The sequence below is a fragment of the Podarcis cretensis genome (assembly GCF_951804945.1).
Source record: "Podarcis cretensis genome assembly, chromosome: Z".
In the NCBI taxonomy this organism is placed as follows: domain Eukaryota; kingdom Metazoa; phylum Chordata; class Lepidosauria; order Squamata; family Lacertidae; genus Podarcis; species Podarcis cretensis.
In genome coordinates, this window is record NC_137184.1 from 18823272 (window position 1) to 18849300 (window position 26029).

The window sequence follows — 26029 nt, forward strand, 5'->3', positions numbered from 1 at the left end:
AGATAAGGTGGTCTGTGGGGTCTGGCTGACACTTCAGGGTCTACCAGTGGGCATTGTGAAATGGTGAAGGAACCTGTTGGAAGGACTGGCTCAGACACCCCTGCTGATCTCTCTCGTCTACAGAGGTCCCAGGTGGGCCATGCAGTACCCACCATGAGGCTAGCCGCCTGCCTCTAGCGGTGTGGGCAGAAAAGAGAGCGGTTGGAAAGAAGACCCTCCCCATGCTTTGCTTCTAGTCAGTAGATGGTGCGCCATTGATGCGCCTTTTCTGTTTGTTGCTTTTGGGGAAGACGGGAGGGAGATACAGTATTGCTAAACCCTCCTCCAAGGAGGAGGAGGGGAGGGAGGAGGCTGCCTTGCTTTCCTTCATATTGTCAGTCTCAGGGTAACAGCGAGCAGAGAGTGGCGATAGAAGGCTGATCTTGCAACCCTCTGGAAGACGGAGAGACCACGAGGTTCGCGCGTCAGCCGAAACACCCAAGGTTTAAATGCGTTCATCTCCTCCTCTGGATCTGTCCACCGCTGGATCAGCCGCTGCCACAATCTGCTCCTCGTCACCCGAGACAGAAGCGCCAGACTCTCGGGGGCGCAAAGGCAGGACTGAGAGAGAGCAGCCGCGAGTGCCGCCCCAGTAGGTTTCTGGATCCAGCAGCAGCTCCGCAGGAGGTAAGGACCTGGCCCTCGGCTGTTTGCTCTTCGGGGTTGGGATGGGGCTGGCGTCGAGGGTCGCGGGGGATAAGCCACCCGCTTGCAAGCAGCCGTCGGAGCTCTTCCTAGCCTCGCCACCGAGCGGGAGCGCCTTTATTTGCTCCTCCTCTGCGTGGGAGTGGGCTCGTGGGTTCCTCGGCAGAGCTAAGGGGTGGCCCTGAGAGAAGCGATCGAGTGCGGTGACTATCTGGTTCTCCCGGTCCCGAAGCCAAAAGGCGAGCAGAATCCTGGCTTGCGGCCCCTCTCTGCTCTCCCGCTGTGCAGCGCAAGCAGCAAACGCCCGGCAAAGTTGCAAAGGAGGAGATCAATCTGGGAACTGGGGAGGGGTCGGGGAAAGAGAGGTTGTGTGTGGCAGGGGCGCGGGGGGACACACAAAGGACGGCTCTTCTCCCGCTCCTGCGGGCGGCCCTGCAAATATTCTGGAGCTTGACGTGGCCCCAGCGCAGCCTGCAAAACGCACATTGCCGGCCTCTTGCTAAAACGAGGAGGACAAAGGCGCGCGGCAGCCGCTTTATCCGTTCCTTTCCTTGGTTGGCATATGAGGCGTAGCGCTACAAGCCTTGGATTTACGCGCGTCGGCTAGTCTGGGGGTCGAGCTGCTGAGGGTTTCTAGCAAAAAGCAGGGCCCCCGCCAATTCTGCAAGGGAGACTGGGAGGGTCTCTGCGCGTGTGGCGCGGCGCTGTCCACGGTCCTGAATGGGAGGCGCGTCTTTATCTTCCTGGCTGACGCTTTTTCCAAGGGCCCGGTGGACCTGCCTTTGCGCCCCCGAGCGTCTGGCGCTTCTGTCTCAGGTGGCGGGAAGCTGACTGTGGCGGCAGTGGCTATCCAGGGAGGAGATGAACGCATGCAGTGGGGCTCGCCCGCCCCTCATTCCAAAGGCAGACCCGCTGGCTGGTGAGGGGGACTGTCTGGATTGCCCAGGAGTGGAGCCCACCCCCTCGCCTGCCCGCCCGCAGCTTCCAGGACGCTCTGCGTCTCCCCAGCCGGACAGCCCTCTGGGTACGGCTGATTAATGTGTTGCTGCAAAGGACGGGGAGGGAGTGTTTCTCGGTTCTTCTCAGTCAGTATAGCCCCGGGCTGCATGGAGGAAGGAGCCGCCTCGCAGGGAGGACGACTCTGGAGGGCTACACCGAACAGGCAAAGGCAGGAAGTGGATGACGCCACTGAGCCCACCGCCTGCCGTGGCGCTTTCCGCCCCCTCCCCAATCCAGAAACGTTCCCTGTCTTGGGATTTGGAGACCGCTGAGATTTGGGGTGAGAACTGTGAGGGCCGCAGGCTCCCCGGACCATTGCGCCCTGCCAGAGAAGGAACGGCTTAGCCTTAGGTGGGAGCTGTGGTGAGCAGAGGCTGAAGGGCAGGGGATGGTGGGTGGGCGAGGCTGGTTAGGATACAGGCAGAGTGGGTGGGAGAGGAAAGGAGCAGCAGCTCTGCAGGTGGGGGGGGAGGGGGGGACAAGAGAGCCAGGCCTCTGGAGGCTGCATTTGGGGGCGGGGGCGGGAGAGACGGGAAGGGGTGTGTGTGAAAGTCCAGGGATGAATGTGCCCATGACCTTAAGCTTTAGCACAGACAGGTTCCAAGGGAATTAAAAATAGCTCTGGGTCACCCAGGATGGAGTAGAGAACAGCACCAGCAGCAGCCCAGACTTCACAGCTTCACACAGGTGACTGATGAGAGAGTTGGATGGCTGGGCTCTCAAGTGTGCCAGCTGAGGTTGCTCCTGCTGCCCCAGTAGCAAACTGGAAAAGGCTGAGCAGAAACAGATGAACTTTCCAGCAGCATTTTGCTTCATTCAGTTTTCTTATCAGGATTCTGGAGGCTTTGCATTCAGCAGCAAACACAGAAGAGCTTAGTGACTTCAAGTGGTTCTGCAGGGATGCCTGGGCAAAGGTCTGTACCTTCACAATGGAAGTTCCAAAGCAGGTGCAAATCTCAGGAAGTCCCAGGCCCCTTCTGGCTTTGCCATGGGCAGTGTGGCAAATGAGCCAGCAACCCAGGATTCAGTTGCCCTGTCCTCTGGCAGCTCCAGGGCCAAATGAACAGCAAGAGCAGTGGTGTGTCTACCGAGAGTCCAGACTTTGGAGAGATGGGCACTGGGTGGTGGGGCTGGTGCGGCTGCTAGCCCTTAGATAGTACCAGGAAGTACCTGGTTCAGAAAGCAGGGGCTTGCCGGTGTGTTATTTGGTGATGAAATAAGCAAGGGGTTAGCCAGAAAGTGATCATTTTGTACAATGACTTTGATTTATCATCACAAATAGGATAGTAGGGGGGTCCCCCATGTGTGACTGCCTGTGCTCTCTCTCACATACACTCACTAACATACTGCTTCTCACTTTGTGCCTTTGCATGAGGCTGCTGTTCTTTGCAGAGGACACATTCTTCTCTTCCCCTCTTGCCATTGACCACCACAGGCACATCAGGCCACCCAGAATGCCTGCCCATCCATCTGGAGGATATGACCTTTCCCCTCCCTGCAGAGGGTAGCGTACATAGGATTGTTCCTTACAACTGAGGAGCACACAAAATAGCAACCTGCCTTGGAGGACTGTGGCTGGCCTGGCCACGGGGGTGGGGGTGGGGGTGGGGGTGGGGGTGGGCGGCTCTTGCTGCATCCAGTGCTTTCTGCTTTTTGTCTGCTGATGCATTTCTTCCCTGAAGCTGCTCTTTCTGCTGCCTTTATTCACCTTCCCATTGCTGTGTGTTGGCTCCCTTTGCCTACCTTCCCATTCAGTCATTTATCCAACTCACTCTCTCTCTCACACATAAACACACACACAGCTCTTTTCCTCTCGAGCCAGCTTCTCTCTCTCTCTCTCTCTCTCTCTCTCTCTCTCTCTCTCCATTCCACCCTGCATGCCCCTGGCTGTCCTCTTGAATCCCCTCAACCTCATCCTTTTGCTGTGTCTCCAGCAAGAAAACCCGTCCTACTCTCTCTGTGGGTATATCCCTGCCAAATGTTTACAACAAGTAGTTCGATGTACAGACTGAATCCTGGCATAATTATACACACAGACGGAGACCGCATAGTAAATAAGCCAGCTGCTGAAGACGCCCACTTTCCTCCTCGCTTGCTTTCTTATTAGAGCTGTTGCTGCCACCACTGCCACTCTCACCTCTTTTGCCTCTCTGCCAAACCCCATTTCCAGGGCATCAGTGAATGCTCTTCTGGAAAAGAGCTCCTGGACAATCCCCACATCTGGGGAATGAATCAGCAGAGTCCCAGTTCAAAGGGGCGCTTCTTGTCTTGTCAAGCACCCACTTGCCTGGCTCAGCTTTAGGGAAGGTGCTTCACCCCCCACAGAGCTGGCAGAGGACCCCTGGAGTTAGAGAGGTGGGGGAGTTGGAGGCTATGGCTCCCCCTCCCCTCCCCATCACCCCACCCAACTGACCTGCTTATTTTACTGTTCCAACCGCAAGAGGGGCAGGACTACCCACAAGTCCACAATGTGCCCTTTCCCTTCCATTAAGCATCCTTCCTAAGGAAGGATGGTCAAGAGCAGAAATGGAGGGGCTGGTGGGATGGGCAAAACATCTGGTAGCTCAGCACTATCTGTGAGCATGAACTATGACTGCTATGTGTGCAGCAGCATGGTGGTGAGTGGGGTGGTTTTTGGCTAGAGCTGCTTATCTTCAATGGCAGGGGTTGTGAGTCTGGCTGGCCTGTGTTTGCTCCCCCACCCAACCCCCTGGTGTCCTGGACTAGCAGTTGCACTCTGGGACCTGTGCAGAGTTGCTGTTGCTTTGCTGTCAGTGGGCCCAGGTGGAGACTGATCCACTGACTTGGCTGGGAATCAATGTCCTCTCCTGGAGGAAGAAAAGGACACACACTGGTGTCTTATTTTTGTTTGGTGAAAATGCTGTTTGCTCAGCCTCTGGCTTGCATATCAGCCTCACCTTCAGGCATGTGTCACCAGATAAAGGCTCTGTTTGGGCATCCAATTCCCACTAAAGGCATTAGAGTCACAATGCGCCTTGCCTGCTTTTATTTTTGGGACCAGATTCTATGCTTGATGCGATGAAAAGATTTCAAGGTGCATGGTGGCTTCAGCATAGATACAGTTGCTACCTTTCAAGATATATTTTTGAGCTGGATGCAAGATGTAACAAAGCCAGATGGTTCTGATCTATTTCCATTTCTGCTCATGGGTGACTTTAAGTGCCAGAAGGCCAGGGATATATCCAGTTGCTGGATGCTCTTTAATTCTTGTGTGGAACATCCCTTGGGATCTGTGGCAAGGGAAGGGAAGCTGCAGACTGCTTGGTCACCACCAGCAACTGCAGTGGGGGCAGCTCCATTAGGGCAGGTAGGGCACTGGCTCACTAGTCTCAGTTAACCCTCCAGTCCAGAGGATGACACCTCCTCTTCCACCTTCTCCTCTGTCTCAGCATTACCCTTGTAGAACTCAGCAGGGAGGAGGAAAATGGGAACAAAACTAGATTTAGGACTTGTCTACACTTCTGCTTTTCCCATGCCCAGAAAGCATGAGTATGAACTGTTTTCACCTTTACCCCACTGCTTTCCAAGGGAAAACCCACTCTTTAGTGATACAACAAATGGCAATCATGGGGAAACACAGATTTCTCTTTGCTCCAGAGCAGTTTTCCTTGGGGAGAAAGCAGCAGGACAAGATGAAGTGTGGACAAACCCTTAGTTGACTCTGCCTGCCATTGGCTCTGGCTCTACCTATGGTTGGTCTCCTTGCCTTCCACCATACCAGCCACCACTTCCTATGTATAGAGTCAATAGGCACATCATCTCAAAGACTTTAAGGATAGCATGATGCTCCAATATCTGGTTCTTCTTGTTCTGCTTGGTCCAAAACTAAAACAAACTGAAATATGTAAGAGTGAGGAAGCATAGGAAAAAAGAACTGTTGTCATATTTCTTACTTGGTTGTATGACAAACAGCATCTGCTAAATGCACCCACATAGTCAGAGGTCTGCATTATCCCAAAACAGAAGTAAACTCATTCATCTAATTGTTTTTGCCAAGGTAGCACGTAATGGGAATAATCTGGGGGACCTCACTCAGCTGGATTCCTGAGTCAGACAAAGCCCTCCTTCCCCTGATCAGGTGGCTATTAAGACTAATTACTATGAGTACCAAAACTCACTTTTCTTGGAACATAAGGCTGTCATTGGCTGCTAGCCATGATGGCTCTGCTCTGCCTCCACCATCAGATGCAGTCATGCTTCTGGGCTTGGGTCCTGTTTGAGGGTTTCTCATGGGTGTCCACTGTGAGAACAGGATGCTGGACTAGGTGGTCTTGTGCAGGAGGGCTCTTTTTGTGCTCTTTTGCATTCACTTGTCACAAATTCCAGGTAATGCTGCTCCCTCCAAATCTTATTTCCTACTAGAGTGGCTGAGAAAGGAATAAAGAGGGCAGCCTCATAATCTTCCCACTACAGGTGCTCCAGCTGAAGGAAAGCTGGACCTTGGTGGGCTTCGAGGAAAGCTCCGCTCCTCCCCAGCTCGCCTTACAGATTCCCTTGGATGATGAGCCTTTGCAATTCATCACCTCTTGATACAGCTTTGCATCTGGCTCAGCTAACTAGATTTGTGGGTCTGTTAGACAAGAAAAGGCACTAATAGTGTGGGGTTTTTAATATTCAGGGGGGGATGCAGAGGCGGATTTAGGGCAGCATGACTGGTTCCTCACACACAAGGTTCCGAACAGAGAGGGCACCTTCCTGCCTCCTTCCCAAAGCCTTGTAAGCACTTATTTTGGGAAGGAGGTGTGAGGGCTCTGACAGGGTCCTAGAGTCCTCCTTTATCCTTCCCAAAGCATAGTTAACATTTGCCCAGCTTTGGGAAGGATACAGGAAAGTTGGATGTGTGTGTTAAATGTTGGCCTTGTACAGGGTACCATATTACCAAAGTCGACCCCTGGGGAGTGGTTGGGACTTGTGGGGAAATCACAAAATTATAGCGTGCAAATATTACCCACTTGGGTGCATGATTTCGGCTTCCTCAGCATTTAGCATTTCTTAGCAGCATTCTCCACATTTTGTTCTACAGCTTTTCAGGGCTCAGCATAAACTACAAGTGTTGAAGTTCTTGGGGACCTGCATTATTGATGCTCTTCTGAATGGGCCGGTCCTGAGTGACACTCTTTGTGGAAGATGTTCCTGTGTTGATGCTGTCAAGAACACTGCAGCTTTGCATACCAGTATTCCCCAAATTGCCTTTCCTGTGGTGTCTCTCCCTCCCTCTCTCACCCTACCCCAATCTAACCCATCACCAGAACTGATGCCTCCCCCCCCACTCCCCAGGAGATGAGCTCTGTGCACCTGGGCTTCCAAATTCTGAGAATTTCAAAATGTTGCTTAGAAAATCTGGGGTTGTCTTTTTTGTTGTTCATTTACTTTAGTGCGAGGTTATGAGACATGGTGAATTGGTATAAATTACCTCCTTAGAGATAGGCACGCTAAAGAGTGCCTTCAGGAGAGTAACAGTCAGGTAGAGAAAAGAAAGGCAGAAACGAGAAGGATTTTTTAAAAAAAATAATAGCAGCACAGCTTATTTCCTTAAAAAACAAGAACAGCATTTGTCTTTCATATACCTGTCCCAGTTAAGGGCATCATCTGTGATATGGGTGCACTCAATCATGGGTGAGATACTCTGTCCCTTTTCTTTCTTCCAAAAGGCAGTCATGGCTTCCCCAGTTTGTCTTGGGAGGAGCTGCTGGTCCTTCTTGCTTAGGGACAACACTTCTTCCACCTAAGAACAATTGAGCTTGGGTGGATGGGTGGGAGAAAGTGGCCACATTTAATTTCCCCAGTCCTTTCCCTTCTAGGATCTCAGTGTTGATGCTGGTTTGGGCAAACTCAAATGCCTCCTTTCAGCTGACCCCAAACCATCTCAGTAATGAATTGTGGAGCATAGAGAGAACTATGTTTTCGTATTGCCACAGATTTGCAAGGGCTCTCTAATGGGACATGTGCGGGGGGGGGGCATAGTGAAACACAGGCTTTACTGGTTTATTGTTGTTAATCTGTCTGCAACCAGTGTTGTGAATACATCTAAAATTTGCTTTTATGATGCACTGGTGTTTCATATGATGCATTATCCTCCTCCTCTTTTTTTGGGACACTGCTTGGATAGTTTGACGATCAGCTTACTAAAATTTTTGCACACACACACAAAAAGAAAAAAAAAAGATTCCCAAAGGGATCAACTGAAATGCCACAAAAGCAGTTTATTTACTGTATTTGATTTATACCCAGTATTTCAACAAGTTCCCAAGGCATATAATGAGGGATGATGATAGGGGAAGCATAATTGAGGATGACTGTAAAACCCAAACATACAAAATAGCAGCAAAGCTTCGGACAGAGTTTAAGAGATGCATCAGCAGCACTCTCTACAGCTGTACAATGAAGCTGCCAGATACACCTCTGTGGGGAGGGAGTCCCACAACTTAGGGGCTGCTGCAGAGAAGGCTCTCTCTCACCAAGAGGGCCACTCCCCTGCCAGTTTTAGCACCCAAGAGGGTCTGTAGGGAAGGAGGTGGCCTTTTAGATATTTATACACAGACAATGTCTCACTGGCACCTAGAACTGTTTCAAGGAGGTTGGTTAGCTGGACACAAGCCTGAGACACACATTTCATTATGGTATGTACCCAGGGGATTTTATTTAAAAAGGTGAATATTTGTTGAATGCTCGCTGACATTAAATCATAAAGGACAATATTTAAATTCATCCAACGAAAAAAAATAAAATTTAACCAAACATATTGGTTTTTTTAATTAACTTAATTACTTTATTTTAAAAACAAATTTTTTGCTTTAGTGATAACCAGAGGTATGGTCAGCTCAGAGGCATGGTGGAAAAAAAGAGTCTCTTCACAGGCAGAAGGAAAATACAAAGCAAGTGACCACACACAAAGGATCCTCTCTAGGAAGTTCAAGAATTCGTTTACTAGCCCTGTTCTTGTCTACATTTTGCTTGCAGACCCCACAAGACAGGCTTAACTTGGCTGGATCTCCCCTTTACAAACCAAAATACCACCCTGCACTTAAAGAGAGCTTACTCTTCATTTTATTTTTAAAAAGAACTACTCATTAGTAGAAGGAAATTTCTTCCTCAATATTTCCTAAAGGAGAAATTCAAATGGGCCAAAATGGTTTTTAAAAATAAAGTAAGTGTTGATGTTTAGTCTCAGTCTTACCAGTGTGCTTCTATCCATTAATACTCGTCCCCATCAAATACTTTAGCTGGTTAATTTGCTATTGGAAGGTTGCATCGATAATATACTAGTCACATTACCCTACTTCTGCTCCCCTATTTCAGTTGGTTCAGTCCATAAAAACCTTCACAACTTGTCTTCCACTTTGCACCTCACACAGCAGCTTCTCCCTCACTTTCCTCCCCACCTGCCCTATTCCACACAGCAACTGCACATCCCACTGCCCTCATTCATCACCATAGACAGATGCAGGCAGAAACTGCAGATTGATTCCATAGTGCCAGTTGATTGGGAACACCTAGACCACAGACTGAGCAGTTGCACAGTTCCCTGGATGTATTGAATTTCTATTTAAATTACAGTAATGAAATATTTCTAAATTTGCATCTGCACATTTATGTCCTCTTTTTATGATGGTGGTGGTGGTGCGTTTCCTCTTTTGGGGGGAAATGGACAAGTGCACCCCCCCGACCCCTGGGCAAAGCAGTCTTGCAAATGCTGCAGTAAATGGCAAAGTCATGCTACATGGCCTGGTGCAGCCCAGTAGCAAAATGTTTACCAGCAATATGAATTGTGGCCTTTTCACCAGCTGCATATTTACACACAGAGAAAATAAAAATCTCCAAACCCAACAGGTAAAGGTAAAGGGACCCCTGACCATTAGGTCCAGTCGTGGCCAACTCTGGGGTTGCTGTGCTCATCTCGCTTTATTGGCCGAGGGAGCCGGTGTACAGCTTCTGGGTCATGTGGCCAGCATAATTAAGCTGCTTCTGGCGAACCAGAGCAGCGCACGGAAATGCCATTTACCTTCCTGCTGGAGCGGTACCTATTTATCTACTTGCACTTTGACGTGCTTTCAAACTGCTAGGTTGGCAGGAGCAGGGACCGAGCAATGGGAGCTCACCCCGTCGCAGGGTTTCGAACTGCTGACCTTCTGATCAGCAAGTCCTAGGCTCTGTGGTTTAACCCACAGCGCCACCCGTGTCCCAAACCCAATACTTCTTACCAAAACCAAACTGTGACCATCTACCATGGCAGCCCAGATCCCTCCCTCTCTCACCTTTGTTCCTTCCTCATAGTGGTTGCTGTCACTACTACCAGGAAAACCACATACCTTCTCATATGGCATGCTGACTATTTTCACTGACCAGGAGAGCAATAGCAGGAATGAACTGGACTAGAACCACTGACTGTGAGCCCTTGACTGAAATGATCTCAAAAGGAAAAGAAGGGCCAGAATTTGCCTGGTTGTGAGGAGCTTCATTGTACAGTCACCGCTTGGGCTGTGCATGTTATGCAGACTCCTACCGGGAGAATGCAGTGACAGTGTGCTAGAAGTATTGGGATCATCATCCTGATGAGATGTGGCCTTTGTTGTTATAAATACATGCATTTGCTTGTATGGCATTTCAAAACCACTGTGGTTACTGAGATGCCTGAGTCATGTCATTTTGTAGGATGAGATGTCACAGATATTGTTTAAGGAAAGACCTCTTTCATTTCCTGATCTAGACCGAAAAAGGCAGGCACGTTTTCTACAGAGGCTCCAGTTGGCTGAGATTAGTAAGCCACACTTCCTACCACAGGTGGCCATGGTGAAACTAGCTTGGCTAGGCTAAGCCCCAGTTGGGTCCATCACCTCTTGGTGCTTTCCTTTCCCCTTGATGTTCTGAGCCTGCTGCAGCTATCAGCTGTTTAGTCAGAGGCCCATAAAGCACCTCAGGGACTTTCACCACAAGCTGGCCTTTGTGCAGCCAATGCCTCCATCATCAAAGAGAGTGGCTGGTCCCCTTCACCATTTTCTTTTCTCTTCCTCCTTGGCAGGTGTGGACGTTCTGCTGGCTAGCACTGCTGCACCCTGAAGTGATGGCATTGACAAGGGTCTGGGCCATACCTCCACTCTGTGTGACTAGCCTTGGCATTCTGCTGCTGGTTTATGCTCTCCCTGCAGAAGGGTAAGGTGGCAAGAGGCTGGGATTTTATTATATAGCACAGAGGGAGTGAGGAAGGGTCTGGGGCACTCCTTCTCCCTCACTGTACCTGCAACACCCAATTGCAGTGAGGAAGGCTGTAAGGCAGGCTTTGGGTTAAGTTTCACCTTCTGTCTCTCTAAGACTTGGTCATGGCCCTTTGGAACCAGGAAAATCCCCAGCTTGATTCTGCAGCAAAGGCATCTAACAATAATCCCATTTTGCCCCACACAGCCACTCTCCATGCCAGCTTTTTTCCTGACTGTGCTAGAGAATGGTTGATCTGAGTAATTTGCCAAGGCGATCTTCCCCATGCCAGAATGGTAAGGACTTTTCCAGAGGCAGTTGAAGTGCCAGGGTCCAAAATGGAATCCTGCATACACAGCAGGCAGCTGCAGGCAACTGACTAACCAGGTACCTGGAAAGCTTCGAGGAGCAAACAAAGCAGCTGGCAACCATAGAGACGGAGAGCAGTGGTTTGAATCACCTGGAGTTGCAAGTGCCCCTTTCCTTCCATTTTGGGAGACCTCCCCAGAGAGTGTTTGCCTGACTTCCCTCCCCTCCCCCTCCTTTTAAGGGGGAGGCAGAAGCTTGCTATTCCTGTCTAAGTGATGGCATTGGGAGATCCTTTGAGGAGTGGTAGTTCTGGCCTAAAGTGCCTAGGACAGCAGTCTTCCCCATCCCCAACCTGATGTCTTCCAGCTGCCAACAGCCCCAGCCATCATGGACCCCTGGATGGTGCCAGGCCAGAGAAGACTGTATGGTACCTCATTCACAAGAATTTTAGCTTTGTATCTCATTCAGCAAAAATAAAAAAAACAAAAAAACACACACAAAAAAACAGCACCTCCAACTCAATGCATTGGACACCTTCTCTGTGCTCTCTTCAGCACCTGCTTAAAGCATGTACCGGTAGATGTTGACCATTTAAAATCTTTTTTAACTGCTAATTTTAAATATCTTTAAATGTTTTAAACTGTTTTTATTGCTGCTTTTCATTTTTCTAGTAAACCACTTAGATGTATATATTAAATAAAATGATTAAACAGTGTTCCCAAGCTACTGGTGCCCTCATGAAGATGGTAGCACAAACGTTATTTCTTGAGTACATTTCTGTGATACTTTTGTCTAAGAGAACAGATCCAAGTTGGGTTGCAAATAATAAAACCAGCTCATGATGTGCTGGAACAGAACTCCTTCAAACACACACGCACACATACACCCAAATACAAATAGAGAGTACAAATTGTACTTGCCCATGAGCTCAGGTGAGCTAGTTTTGTCTGGCAGCTGCTCTTGGGAGGCATAGTCCTTTCTACTGTCATGGTAGGCAATGTACACAGAATTCTTAGGTTATTATTTCCTACCTGTTTGTTGATTTGATGGTTTGCTAATTTGTAATCAGTTTGTGTGATGATGGCATTTTAACACAGTAAGAAATGCAACTTAACAATTCTCAGTGAGACTTCTGTAATGTAAACATGTAAAAAGGGTGCCACTCCTATCTCTGGGGAAGAGCAAGTATGACAAATAAATAAATGAAAATCCACATGCCTGGATGGGGGTGGGGGACAAGACAGAAAGATGAGCATGTGAGGAGGCTGCAGGCCAAGGCAAGAAATGAGTGTGACAAGCACTCTTCTCCTGTGTGAACAAACAGGTTTGGGCATCCTCTTCTGCCTAGAGAAGATTCCAGCATAAATGCAACACTCTGCATCTTCCTGCCTCTGTCTACCTGCACGCTTGGAGCAAGCAGAGGCATCCAAGAGTGATGGGACACATTAGCATTGCTCAAGACACAACTGCAAGAGTTACGGTTATGTCAGCACTTTTGTAGGAAACCCAATCCTCTTCCCAGCTGGCCCAGCATAGCAAAGACTTGGCAGCTACAGCTCATAGCCTGGTAGCAATGATTTCATCTGCTTTTCCTTCCCATTTATCACAAATCTCCTAGTAACACTGAGCAGCAAGCAATAAAATTCTGGAAATAGGAAGCTTTTGATTAAAGGCACAGTTTGCCCTTGGAAGGCAATTGCCACTGCCATTTATTGCAAATGATAGATTTGCCACCAATCAGGTGTAAACACAGGGTGGTATTCAACTAAGTTTTATTCGGGATTGACCTGCTAAAATCAATGGACCCAACTCAGTTATGCTCATTCATTTCAATGGGTCTACACTAATTAAATAACAGAAAATAGTTGAAGGCAATCATTTGACAAAGTGGTTGGTTGACAGATCTAACATCAAAATCGGGGTAGGCAACCTAAGGCCCGTGGGCTGGATGTGGCCCAATAGCCTTCTCAATCTGGCCCATGGACATTCCGGGAATCAGCGTGTTTTTACATGAGTAGAATGTGTCCTTTTATTTAAAATGCATCTATGGGTTATTTGTGGGGCATAGGAATTCATTCAATTTTTTTCCTTCAAAATATAGTCTGGTCCACCACATGGTCTGAGGGACGGTGGACTGGCCCACGGCTGAAAAAGGTTGCTGACCCCTGATCCAAGTGAATTAATGAAAAGTGGTGGTGGTTATGGTTACCCATGTGCTTCCCTCCCTCCAAATAGCCAACCCAGAGAAAAATGGAAGGGGTGGAGGAAGGAGTAACAGCTGCCCCATCTTGTGAGGTGGCCTTAGACTGATTCACTATGCCTTCCCAAAGCAACCTCTAACCTTGGGCTCCTCAAGGCTACTGTTCTGTTGCCATAGGTATGGTCTCTGCCACATGCTCTTGGCACATTAGTGGTGAATTTATTCTGCCTTATCAGTTGCTCTGCAATGCTTGCTTGGTGCTAACACATTATTGGTGTCCAGAGGGGCTATAGAGCAAGAAAAGCGAGAGGGAAATAAACCAGAGCATTTGTGGTGTAAAAAAACTCATAAGGTTTCAGTTATGGGAAAGGCACTGACTGGAATGTGAAGCAGTGTGAATGTGCAATTAAAAAGGATGCCTGGAGGGGCCTCTCGTGACTAACAGCTACTCTGTGTCCAGTTGGAGTTAACATAAGGACATGTGGAGGCAGGGCCAGGTCCATTAAAGGTAAAAAAGCAGAAAAATCTAGAGAAGGCCTAAAGTCAGTGCAAGCTAGGGATGGGATTTTTTGTGTGTGTTTTTGTGTGTGAGCACATACAGAGCATCATTGGAGAAGTGACAGACCTTAACCCTCCTGTTCTCCCTTGATATGGCAGACTCGCTCAAAAGCATGGCCCAGATATTATCGATGATGACAACAAAGACAACATCACCATCTTCACACGCATCCTGGACCGGCTGCTGGATGGATATGACAACCGACTGAGACCTGGGCTTGGAGGTCAGTCTACTTCAGCTAATTGTCTGTGCAAGTTTGATGGCATTTCCTGATGTCACAGCAGGGGGAAAGGTGTGGGGGGTACAAACAAACAAACAAACAAACAAACAGACAGACAGACAGACAGACAGACAGACAGACAGACAGACAAACAAACAAACAATATATGGACCATCCCTCCAATCTAACTGCATTTCCACTTAAAGCTGCCTGCCCCACAGCCTCCTTGGAATGCCTGCATAAGTGAAGGCCCCCTCCCCCCCCAGTTTGGCAGAAGCAACTCCTCCTTGGGAGGGGCTATTAATCCTAGGGCTCCCTGGAGTCTCTTGCTGGGGATTTGTGGTTTCTTGGGATCCTCTCCAGCCGATTACTTGAAGTCCTTCGGCCCAACAGTTAAGATAATGAAATGTCGGTTTCTGATCCAACAGAGGCTGCTTCATGTGGCTGCCTCATCCTTACACTCACATTCATGCACACTCTCTGCTGGCTTGCTCTCCCTACAGAGCCCTTGAATGGGGTAGGGGTGGACTTTTCAAATTTCGGCAGTGCCCTGTGTGAGGCCAAAATTCAGCACCCCTGCCCCTTGCCTTCCGTTCTGCTCAATTTGGTACGTCATAGTTGCAACACCCTGCAACATCCCCTAGGCTTGGCACCCAGTGCAGTGCAAGCAGTCACACTGCTCTAAATCTGCTTCTGAATGGGGGAAGGAGATAAAGGTATGAAAGAAGAGAGAGATGATCAGCCCTCCTGCAGCAAGACCAGACGTTTCAGTTCAGTCATTGGCATTTTGCTTCCTGCTCACAGGGTCATAGGAAGCTGCCTTGAACCAAGTCAGACAATTGGTCCATCTAGCTCAGTATTGTCTAAAATGACTGCCAGTACATCTGTGGTTTCAGATAGGGTGCCTTCTGCCCTACCAGGAGATGCCATTGTGGAATGAACCTGGGACCTTCTGCATGCAAACCAGATGCTCCGCCACTGAGCTTTAATTGTAGCACATGCTCACTTGCTTAGGCAGACCAGGAAGATGCTTCTGTCTCCCCACCTCCAATAGCAGGTGGCAGTAAGGTGTGGGTCCCACTGGCAGAGGAAGAGGACTGTGTGGGGAGCGAACCACCCCTGGCAGCATGATCCCGGTGGGGTGCCATTGTGGCTGCTCCCCCGCCTGTGCTGGGTGCCATGCCCCTGCAGGCAGTGTGCCACACCCTCAGAATGCATGCCATGCTCCTGCGGACACTGTGCCACACCCCTGAGATGCATACCAGCCCCGCCCCACCTGCTCTCCGACCCCTTGTGCCGAAGCATGAAGCTCCGCCACTGGTGGGTCCTTCCGGGAACTTGGAAGCAAGGTGCCACCTGCTACAACTGACCTGTCAGCATCTCATTGCCACATCTAGCATCCGTGTGGGTTGGGTACTTCCTATCTGGTTTGTACTGAAATGGTGATCAATGAGGATGTAAAACCAGCTACGGGCAAGAGTGTCTGTCCCATGTGCTCTTTGCATTCTGTGCCACAGCAGCAGCAGCTAGACTGGGAATAAATGGCTCGGAGTGTGATGCTGGTCCCTGAACTCATGAAATGAGCACTCAGAGCTCCCAGAAGACAAAATGCAAGTCCACCAAATGACAATACATGAGACACACTAGGGCATTACAGAACTGTGGCCAAGAGGAGCACCCAGGGCCTAGTGGGAACCTATCACGAAATCACAGTATTGTAGATTTGGAAGGATTTTCCACAATTTCTTTTTTGGATCAATCTAACAAACTAACCCCCCCCCCAGGAGGTACTCAAGGGTACGCAGCACTGGCACCTCTTTTTTGGGGGGGTTAAAAAGTGTGACATTTTTCTTTAACAACTTCATGAGTACCAGCACATATTTTTCTAGAAAAAAGCACTGTTTTCTCTCTGTGTCTGTCTGTCTGTCTGTCTGTCTGTCTGTCTGTCTCTGTCTCTCTCTCTCTCTCTCTCTCTCTCTCTCTCTCTCTTTCTCTCTCTCTCTCTCACACACACACCTTATAAAGTTATAGAGTTGGAAGGGACACCGAGGGTCATCTAATCTAACCCCCAGCAATACAGGAATCTCAATTAAAGCACCCATGGCAGATGGCCATCCAACCTCTGCTTAAACACCTCCAAGGAGAGAGAGTCCGCAACCTCCTAAGGGAGTCCATTCCACTGTTGGACAGGGCCTCTCCTCCTCTCAGAGGGGAGGGGTTTTGAGCAGGGGGGGAGGCGTATTCGGCTCCCTGCTCCTGATTGCTTCTGCTGCCATGGCCAAGCCTTCCAGCCAACCAATAGGGGTGGCTGGTGGGCGGGGCTAAACACCTTTAAACAGCCACGGCAGCGCTCTGCTCCCAGTCTGTTCCTGCTTTCTTCAGATCTCCCGCCCTCCTTACCTCTTAGGTCAGCTTCTTTTTGCGTATTGACCTTGCTGTAACCAATAAAAGTTGTGGCCTAATTTTGCCCATTAACCTAAAATAATGTGTCTGTGTGTCTTATTATAATCCTATGCGGGTGGAGGGTCCTCAATTCACAACTCCTACTGTTAGAAAGCCCTATTTCACACCACTCTTTATAGGGAAGGCATCCAAGGATGAACCCTCATGCTGGATACTGCTGTGTATTTTCTTGTGGAAGGACATGATCACACTGCAAAGATTAGGTGGGGATCCTATCTTACTGATTTCTGTGAAGAGTCCTTTTCAGCTGATGAAGCTAAGGGCCTTAATCAGGTCTATGAAGGCAATGTAGAAGGGGCACCTCTGCCCTTGGCATTTCTCCTGCAGCTGGTGCAGTAAGAAAACCATGGTCACTGTTGACCTCATGGTAGTACAGCATATTATATGTAAATCATCTATGACATTTTTTTTTAAAAAGTCTTCCTTTAGATTTGGTTCCTGGTTGTCTAGTGTTGGTTCTTCCACTTATACTAGAGGTTGCAGTTCACATTAATTTGCTTCCTGGGGCCCATAAGATCTATCTGCAGAACTAGTTCCCCACCTCTCTCTGTCCCCAGAGGTCTTCCAAAGCACCTGATTATGACAGTGCTACAATTTTGATAGTGCTGCAATTCCTGCATTTCAGTGAATTGGACTATATGTCGCTTTGGTTCCTTCTAGCTCTACAGTTCTAGGATTCTATGCTCTCCTCTGCCCTCCTCACTATGTGCACTGACATTCAGTTGTTGCTCTTCAGCTCTGCATGCCTTGATCCTTCTTGATCCTCTGCACCTAGCCTTGATTTGTCCTTTCCTTAGCATGGGGTGAGTTAATTCCTAGGCAGGCAAGTAGCTTTGAGAGGAGACTAGGCACTGATATAATGGCCCCTGACATCACAAAAGCATCAGTGTCTACCCTGAGCAGAGAAGGGTGGTGCAGTGGGCCCCTTCTCAGTTCTATGTGGGATGTGCACCTGGAGACCTGTCTTCTTCATGATCTTCATGTGCCACCTGTCCAGGCAGCTCAGTATTCTCACCCCACCCACCATGCAGGCTGGTCATCCTTGTCCAGGAAGGAGCCCACACAGACTCAGATGTTCCCAGTCTGAGCCCTCTCAGCTCCAGACAGGCATGCAGCCCTGACAGGGTTGTGCGGCTTTGGTTATTTCAATTGAACTATGGCTTGGCAACAGATTAGCCCATGTCAACAAGCTCTAAGCCTTTAAATCAAGTGGTGCCAACTTCATTTCTCACTGTAGGGGTGGATGTTCGGGAGACTTCAAAACGCACTAGCGTCTTGAGATATCATGGGGCTGGAGGTGTCCTTTTCTGTGAATGAGAGCAACCAGAGGAGAGGAGAAGGGATGGAGGGAGGGAGGCATCTGTTGGGAGGACCTGCCCATTGCATCAGGATTTGCAAATATGTGACCTCACCTGAGAGAGAAGCCTGTGAAGAGAGCCACTACTTGCATTTACAAACAAATCCAAAGCATTAATAAAATCACTGTTTTGTGAATTGAGTGAGTGTTTCATTTAAATGCTTCTCCAAAGGCACTGTGGAGCTCCTGGAGTCTAAGCTCAAAATGACTCTATTTTTGCAGAAGGCATTATGTGCGGTTTAAAGGCACTTGTACGAAGTCATCCCTGATGAATGCCAGAGGGCCCTGATTAGAGGCCCACACACCCCATTTGTGTTTGTTTATGGAATTGGTCATTGTTCAGTGTCCACCACAACTAAGCACAAAAGTGGATCATTCGACTGTAATCCAGGGAAGCAGCAAGCCTGGAGATTTCAAAAAAAGCTAAGGCAGAAATTACACAGAGAAACATTCACCATGCGAATCACCCCTAATTACTTTCTTCCTTTTTGCTTCTTCCAGATACAGTAACTGAAGTAAAGACCAACATTTATGTAACAAGTTTTGGGCCCGTCTCGGACACAGACATGGTAGGTGCTGTTGGGATGGATTTGGAAGGTAGGATAGGATTGATTATTTATTAATTATCCTTCCTCTTACATGCTTGAATAATACTAGCATCTAGTTTAGCAGAGTTAAAAATCCCATCCTTTGCAGTATTAACACAGAAACTAGGGAAAAAAGACTGTGTAGCTTTCTATCATTATCCAGGATGTCTTGGGCAGACTGCATCTTCCCCTTTATTTATCCTTCTGAACAAAATAACAACATAAAAATCTGTTATTTTAGAATATAAAAATATTGTTTAGTTACAAAAAAGTTGCAGACTTGATTCATGCAGAAAATAGCAGTGAAATAAGTCCAGAAAAATATACTCCTAGATTGCAAAATACATGATTTTAGGAGCACACAGACCCTGCATCCTATCCCTACAGTTGCATGATGAGAAAAAGAACGTTCTCCTAGCAGGAAGGAAGGAATAAGAATCATATTGCTACTGCTACCTTTCCTGCCTCTCCAAGCAGAGGATTTGACCTCACAGACTGATCTCTAGGAGTTTACAGGGAACTCTATGTGCCTTGGCCTTTTGGTCACCTAGCAAACATGGGATTTTATATTTTGACTGGAGCATCATTTTCCCACATTTGTGGAGGTAGAACATAGCGATCATGGCTAGTAGTCATTGATAGCCTTATCCTGCATGAATCCTTATCCTTCCAGACCTTTGCATCTGGTCGTGGCAGGCAAGGTCCCTTTGTGGGGGTGAATGGACATGTACCAGCTGCTGATGGCAAAGTGTAAGTATCAGCTCTTCCCAGGTCAGTGTGGCTGGTGTGTCCTCTCAGCCTCTCCAAATAGCCATCCTCACCCCTGTTCCCTCCCAAAGTGGGTAGCAAGGGAAATGAAGGACAAGCTGTTATGGGAGCTAAGCACCTTTTTATGCTTGGGCAGGTAGGCAGCTCCCGCTTTCTCTACCAGGCATGCCCACTAGAAGAGCCACCTGTTTGCAGCTGATCCTTATTCCATTGGCAGCAAAGAAGAAAAGGGCAGAAGGAGATTCAAAGTGTTCGCTATCACAAGGAAAATGTGAAGGGAGGGATGGCTGGAAGGTTGAGGGGACACAGCTGGCAGAAGTCCTAAGGACTGAATTGAGGCCTCTCTTCCCACAACTGCATGCCTAAATGAAATAGCCTAAATCATTGTCAGAAAGCAGCACACAGAGTTGCTTCTGTGCCCAAAAATCCCAAACCACAGAAAATGCTGGTGAGGAATTAGTTCTTCCTGGGATTCCCCATTTAATAAAGGATTATGCAAGCTTTGTGGGGGGGGGGACCCTCCTCGCCAGGAGAGGTGCTTTTTATGGGCTCCATGCCCTGTTTTCCTTTTGTGTTCTGAATGTGACCATGTTAGTCTGGAGGTCTCCAAGCACATTGAACCAGGGGAGGGGGAGGGGAGAGACACTATAGGGAGTGGCTGTTCCTTAAAAAACCTTATTTTTTCCCTTTAATACATTAACAATCTAACTGTACCTACTGTAGTTCCTTATAACATTTCTGCCAAAGCCATATAACTTCACTCCACCATTTTTCTATAGCTCATTAATTTTACAATATTTCTGTAAATAATCTTTAAATTTTTTCCAATCTTCTTCCACCAACTCTTCTCCCTGGTCTCGGATTCTGCCAGTCATTTCCGCCAATTCCATATAGTCCATCAACTTCATCTGCCATTCTTCCCGGGTGGGTAAATCTTGTGTCTTCCAAGAGAGATTCTTAATCTCTTGTAACAGAGACAGCAGAATGGCAATTGCTCCAAACATATTAAAACTTGATTAGATTTGCTTCTGCCCTCAACCAGCTTTAAACAAATGTTCCCCATGAAAATATTTATGGCTAGAATAAAGACACTTGGCTTTGCAAATAAGTGAAGTGTTTTATGCACAGAGTTTCAGGAGTTACAGCAAATAAGCTTCCATCCTTTGGCAGTAAAATAAAGAAGAATACCCCCATGACTTAAAAATAAAGAACTTGGTTTCCTTACAAAAGTATCATGTAAGATGTAAGCAGTAAAAATCTCTTTGAGAGAGATTCATTCGTTTTTTTTCTACAGCTGTGGGTATTCCTGGATCCTTTGATGTCACTTGAGGCTCAGGTGGCCTCAGTGGCATGGAGTGCCTTCCATCAGCATCAGCTGGTGGCCCGTCTGCACCCCTATCTGGACAGGGATAGTCTAACTTATGTGGTCTATGTTTTGGCAATGTGTTATATGTGGGGCTACCTCTGAAGACAGTTTGGAAAATTCAGCTGCTTCAGCAGCCAGGTTGCTCACCAGGGCAAGATGGGTTGAGCATATAATGCCATTCCTGGCCCAACTGCACTGGCTGCCAATTAGTTTCCAGGCCCAATTCAGTGTGCTGGTTTTGACCTATAAAACGCTAAATGCAATACTTCAAGGACCACTTTGCCCCATATGAACCAACCTGGACCCTGTCTTCATCATTTGTAGCCCTTCATTGCGTGCCCCCTCCATGGGAGGTCTGGAGGTTGGCAAGATAAGGACAGGTTTTTTCTGCAGTAGATCCCTGCTTGTGGAATGTTCTCCCCAGGGAGGCTCATCTGGTGCCCTGCTTACATACCTTTAGGTGCCAGGTAAAAACATTCCTCTTCTCCCAGGCCTTAGGCTACTTAAACAAACTATGGGCTTTTAAATGGGGATATTGTTTTTGTTTGTATTTTGTGTTTTTATATTGCAAACCACTCCGTGATCCTTGGGTAAAAGGTGGTATAGAAACTAGCAACAACAACAAACTTTTTAGCTTAGAGAAAAGGCAAGTAAGGATGTTACATGATGGAAGTTTATGAAATCAGGGATTGCATGGAGAGAGTGGATAGAGAAGTTTTTCTCCCTCTTTCATAACACTGGAACTCTTAGATATCCCATGAAGTTGAATGTTGGAAGGTTCAGGATAGAATAAAGGAAGTCCTCCTACATATAGCACAGAGTTAAACTATGAAACTCCTTCCCCCAGGAGGCAATGATTTCCCCCCAATTTGGGTGGCTTTAGAAGAGGATTAGGCAAATTAATGGAGGATAAGACTACCAATGGTACTAGCCATGATGACTATGCTGCATCTTCAGATTCGGAGACAGTGATGCTTCTGAATACCAGTTGCTGAAAACTGCAGGAGGGGAGAGTGTTTTTGTGCTCAATAGGCAACTGTTTTGGTGACTCTGAGAACAGGATTCTGTGTGAGATGGGCCAACTTTGACCTAATACAGCAAGCTCTTCTTATGATCTTCCATGGATATAGATTGTGAAGCTGCTCAGTCATGGGAGCTGGACTCCAAAGGATCAGGCAGAAATTGGAGTGACTGGCCCAGCAGGGGTGGGAAATAATGTATTATAATATCCCATTTTGAGGAGTTCCCCATCAATGGGCTCTTTCTGGCTTTACAAGGCCCTCTTCCTCTGGGGCAAGGAGTTAATTCAGTGTTACTGGAGCTGCTACTTTCCCACTTGGTCCGGCTTCTGACTCTTTCTCTGTCACACTCGCTTTTCTCTCTTCACACCAAAGCAAAGAGCCATAATATATTCAGTCATCCAAGCCTCAGGGAGTCTCTCATAATTACTTCTAAGGTGGAGCATATTTGAATAAGGAAGCTTGTATAATGAACTGTGGAGAACAGGGAAATGGGAGGTATTGAAGAACGGGGTCCCCCCCCCCCCTGCTGTGTGATTTTGAAAAAGGGGCTCAGAACAAGGTGGGCTGGTAAAGAATAATATGGTCACATCCACACAAGCTTGTTTTGGTTCCACAGATGTCATCCATGCATGGGAAATGTGATGCCCCTTTGGGTATTTTCTTTTTTGTGGGGGTTGGCATCCGAACTGAAGAAATGCTGCCAACACTATTCCCTCTCTAGATAGAAGGGCACAGGGCTGACTCAAGGCATATTGTTGCCTGGGGAGGGGCAACAAATGCCCCTTCCCCAACCAAGATGCACAGAGGTAGTACCTTGCAAGGCCAGTCAAGTTATTTTGCCACCTGAGATCCGACAAATGCATTTTCCCTTCCCTGGCAGTCAACACCCAATAGTAAAAAGAGGGATAAGAATGTGATACCTTTTGATGACAACCCAAATCAGCTATGTGAGCCAGTCACATCACTCCATCCAATGGCATGGCTGGTCTCCCTCCTGCACACACAAACACCCACTCACACACCCCTTTAGTACAGGGATTATTGATCAGCTACCCTGGCCAAGCCATGAGGAAACTTTGTTTGTGCCTTGTTGTTTTGGTTGAACTGGACATGTCATTACTATTATTATTTTCAATTAGACTTGGGTGACTGGATATATTATGGCTCTTTGCTTTGGTGTGAAGAGAGAAAAGAGATTGTGACAGAGAAAGAAAGAATCAGAAGCCAGAGCAAGTGAAAAAGTAGCAGCTCCAGTAACACTAAATTTAACTCTTTTAAGAAGGATGTTGACAAACTGGAACGTGTGCATATGAAGGCAACCAAGATGATTAAGGGTCTGGACCCGTATGAGGAGTGCTTGAAGGAGCTGGGTGTGTTTAGCCTGGAACCGATGAGAGTGAGAGGAGATATGATAGCAATCTTCAAATATCTCAAAGGCTGTCACATGGTGGAGGGAACATGCTTGTTTTCTCCTGCTATGGAAGGTGGACTCAAACCCATGGCTTCAAGTTACAAGAATTGAAATTCTGACAAAGCATTCGAAAAAACGTTTTGACAGTAAAAGCTGTTCAACAGTGGAATGGACTCTGTTGGGAGGTTGTGGACTCTCCTTCCTTGGAGGTTTTTAAGCAGAGGTTGGATGGCCATCTGTCATGGATGCTTTAGCTGAGATTCCTGCATTGCAGGGGGTTGGACTAGATGACCCTTGGGTCCCTTCCAGTTCTAAGATTCTATGATTCTATGATTTGTATAAGGACATTATGATAATGGCAGTTTTATTTTAAACCCCTTTCCTAACAATCCCCAGCATGGAATTTGCCTTATTCATGTCTGCCACACATTGGCTGATATCTTCATCAAGCTATCTACTATAGCCCCAGGCTCTTGCTCCTGGTCCATCACCTCCTGTTTAGGAGGAGAGGGGAGGGAGAAGAACTGCTGGATATTGGTGTGACAGAGACTTTGAGTGGATGAGTGGGTGAGTGAGTGGCTGGAGCACTGGAGCAAGAAGGCTCAGATCCAGAAGTCACGCAGTCTTCCTTGGCTGGAGAACAGGGAGTCAGTCTGTCCATGACTCCTCACATGAAGCTGCTTGCTGGGATAGCCTTGGTCCTGAATGCTCCAATTGGGGTCAGCAGGTTTTAGTTACAGGAAGGAGGCTTCAAAAGCAGCTGTACTGGTTCAAGGCTCACCATAGCAGGGGGCATCAGAGATGAAGAAGTACTGACTTGTTGCTCGTTGGGGTGTTTCTATTCTTCCAAAGGGGAAGGAACTGGGGGGGGGGCAGAATGCCCAGTATCTGTCAAGAGGAAGAGTAGGGCAGCCTGGATCCGGAGAAGGAAGCAGCAGCAGCAGCAGCAGCAGCAACAACTGGTCATGTCTTGGGCACCATCTGCACTTACCAGCTGCACCAGCGTTGCCACAGAAACTGCTGCTGAAGGTTTTGTTTGCCTGAACTTGTTGCTGGGTCCTTGATACCACTGATGAATCATTGGGGGGGGGGGAGTGCTTGGAGTGCTTGGAAAGAACTTTGCTGCCCTTCCTATTCAGTTTCAGTGTTTGTGTAACGGAGAGGAGGGGTAGGGCAAGAGTATGAAATTCAGAGGAGAGTGGGGATCAGCTCTCTCACGCTCACACAAAGAATCATAGAACTGCAGAGTTGCAAGGACCCACGAGGGTCATCTAGTCCAACCCCCTGCAATGCAGGAATCTTTTGCTCAACACAGGGCTTGAACTCATGACTTTGAGATTCAGAGTCTCATGTTCTACCAATCGAAAACATTTTATTTGGGGGTATTTTTTTTAAAAAATGTGCATTCTAGTAATTAAAGTAATTTGCACAAAAAAGAATGGCATTCAGTTAACTGCTTTCTGCAGGTCATGGGGCCTTGACACAACTTTGTGTATACACATGTGTTACTAGATTACTGTATTCCAGGATCTTCTTTTGAGATACAAGCAGGCCACCAGGACCAAAGCTGGGCAGGCAGAGGGAAAGGGCAGTGCCTTTGTTTACAGTAGTTCTCTATATTCGTTTTGATTTGAGGAGACGTGAAAGGGAAAATATGATCATTTAAACTTTATCCAACCTCTTTAATTCATAAACAGTCATACCTCATGTTACGTCTGCTTCGTGATACGTTTTTTCAGGTTGCATCCCGCGGCAACCCAGAAGTACCAGAAAGGGTTACTTCTGGGTTTCACTGCTTGTGCATATGCAGACGCGCAAAATGACATAATGCGCATGCGCAGAAGCAGCGAATCGCAACCCGCGCATGTGCAGATGTGCCGCTGCGGGTTGCGTTCTATTCATGTTGTGAACGGGCCTCCAGAATGGATCGCGTTCGCAACCAGAGGTGCCACTGTAAAGTAAGAACACCTAAAATAAGTAAAATAATAGAATCATACAACTGTAGAGTTGGAAGGGACCTTGAGGGTCATCTAATCCAACCCCCTGCAATGCAGCAATCTCAGCTGAAGTATCCATGACTGATGGCCATCCAGCCTCTGCTCAAAAACCTCAGTAGAAGGAGAATCCACAATCTCCCAATGGAATCCAGTCAACTGTCAAACAGCTCTTACCGTCAGAAAGTTCTTCCTGATTTTTAGCCCGAATCTCCTTTCTTGTAACTTGAAGCCATTGGTTTGAACCCTCCAGAGCAGGAGAAAACAAGCTTGCTGCATCTTCCATAGGAAAGCCCTTTAGATATTTGAAGAGCGCTCTCTTATTTTCTCTCAGACTCCTCTTTTCCAGGCTAAACATGCCCAGCTCCCTCAACCATTCCTCATGAGACTTGGTTTCCAGACCCTTGATCATCTTGGTCACCCTTCTCTGCACACTTACTAGCTTGTCCATATCTTTCTTAAATTGTGGCACTCAGAACTGGACTCAGTATTTCAGGTCTGGTCCAACCAAGGCAGAATAGACTGGTACTATTTCTTACCTTGATCAACACTTCTGTTGATATAGCCTAGAATAGCATTAGTTACCCACCCCACCCCGCTGCATCACACTATTGACTCATGTTACCCTTGGGGTCTGCTGAGACCTCTAGGTCCTTTTCACATGTACAACTGGCAAGCCTGGTGTCTTGCATCTTATATTTATGCAGCTCGTTCTTTCTGCCTAAATGTAGAAGCGGACATTTGTCCCAACTGAAGTTCATTTTGTTAGTTTGGGCCCAGTTCTCAAATCTGTTAAGGTCATATTGAATCCCATTTCTGTCTTCTGTGGCATTAGCTAGCCCTCCCATTTGGTGTCATCTGCAAAGTTGATGAGCTT

The 26029-nt window shown here is 47.6% G+C and overlaps 1 protein-coding gene across 3 annotated transcripts in view; it reads left to right on the forward strand.

The window, feature by feature from the left end:
- The first annotated feature begins 274 nt into the window (after window positions 1-274).
- The window catches only part of LOC307207469 (gamma-aminobutyric acid receptor subunit alpha-3-like), a 40766-nt gene continuing 15011 nt past the window's right edge, over window positions 275-26029 (forward strand). The window contains exons 1-4 of one of the 3 annotated variants that reach the window (XM_079961377.1): window positions 275-666; window positions 10724-10854; window positions 14063-14187; window positions 18506-18573. In XM_079961377.1, coding sequence (XP_079817503.1) covers window positions 10766-10854; window positions 14063-14187; window positions 18506-18573 — 282 coding nt within the window. In that variant the 5' untranslated portion in view covers window positions 275-666; window positions 10724-10765. Of the gene's footprint in view, window positions 667-1444; window positions 1709-1751; window positions 1964-10723; window positions 10855-14062; window positions 14188-18505; window positions 18574-26029 lie in introns of those variants that run through there. The other 2 variants (XM_079961378.1, XM_079961379.1) reach the window with 2 other exon arrangements.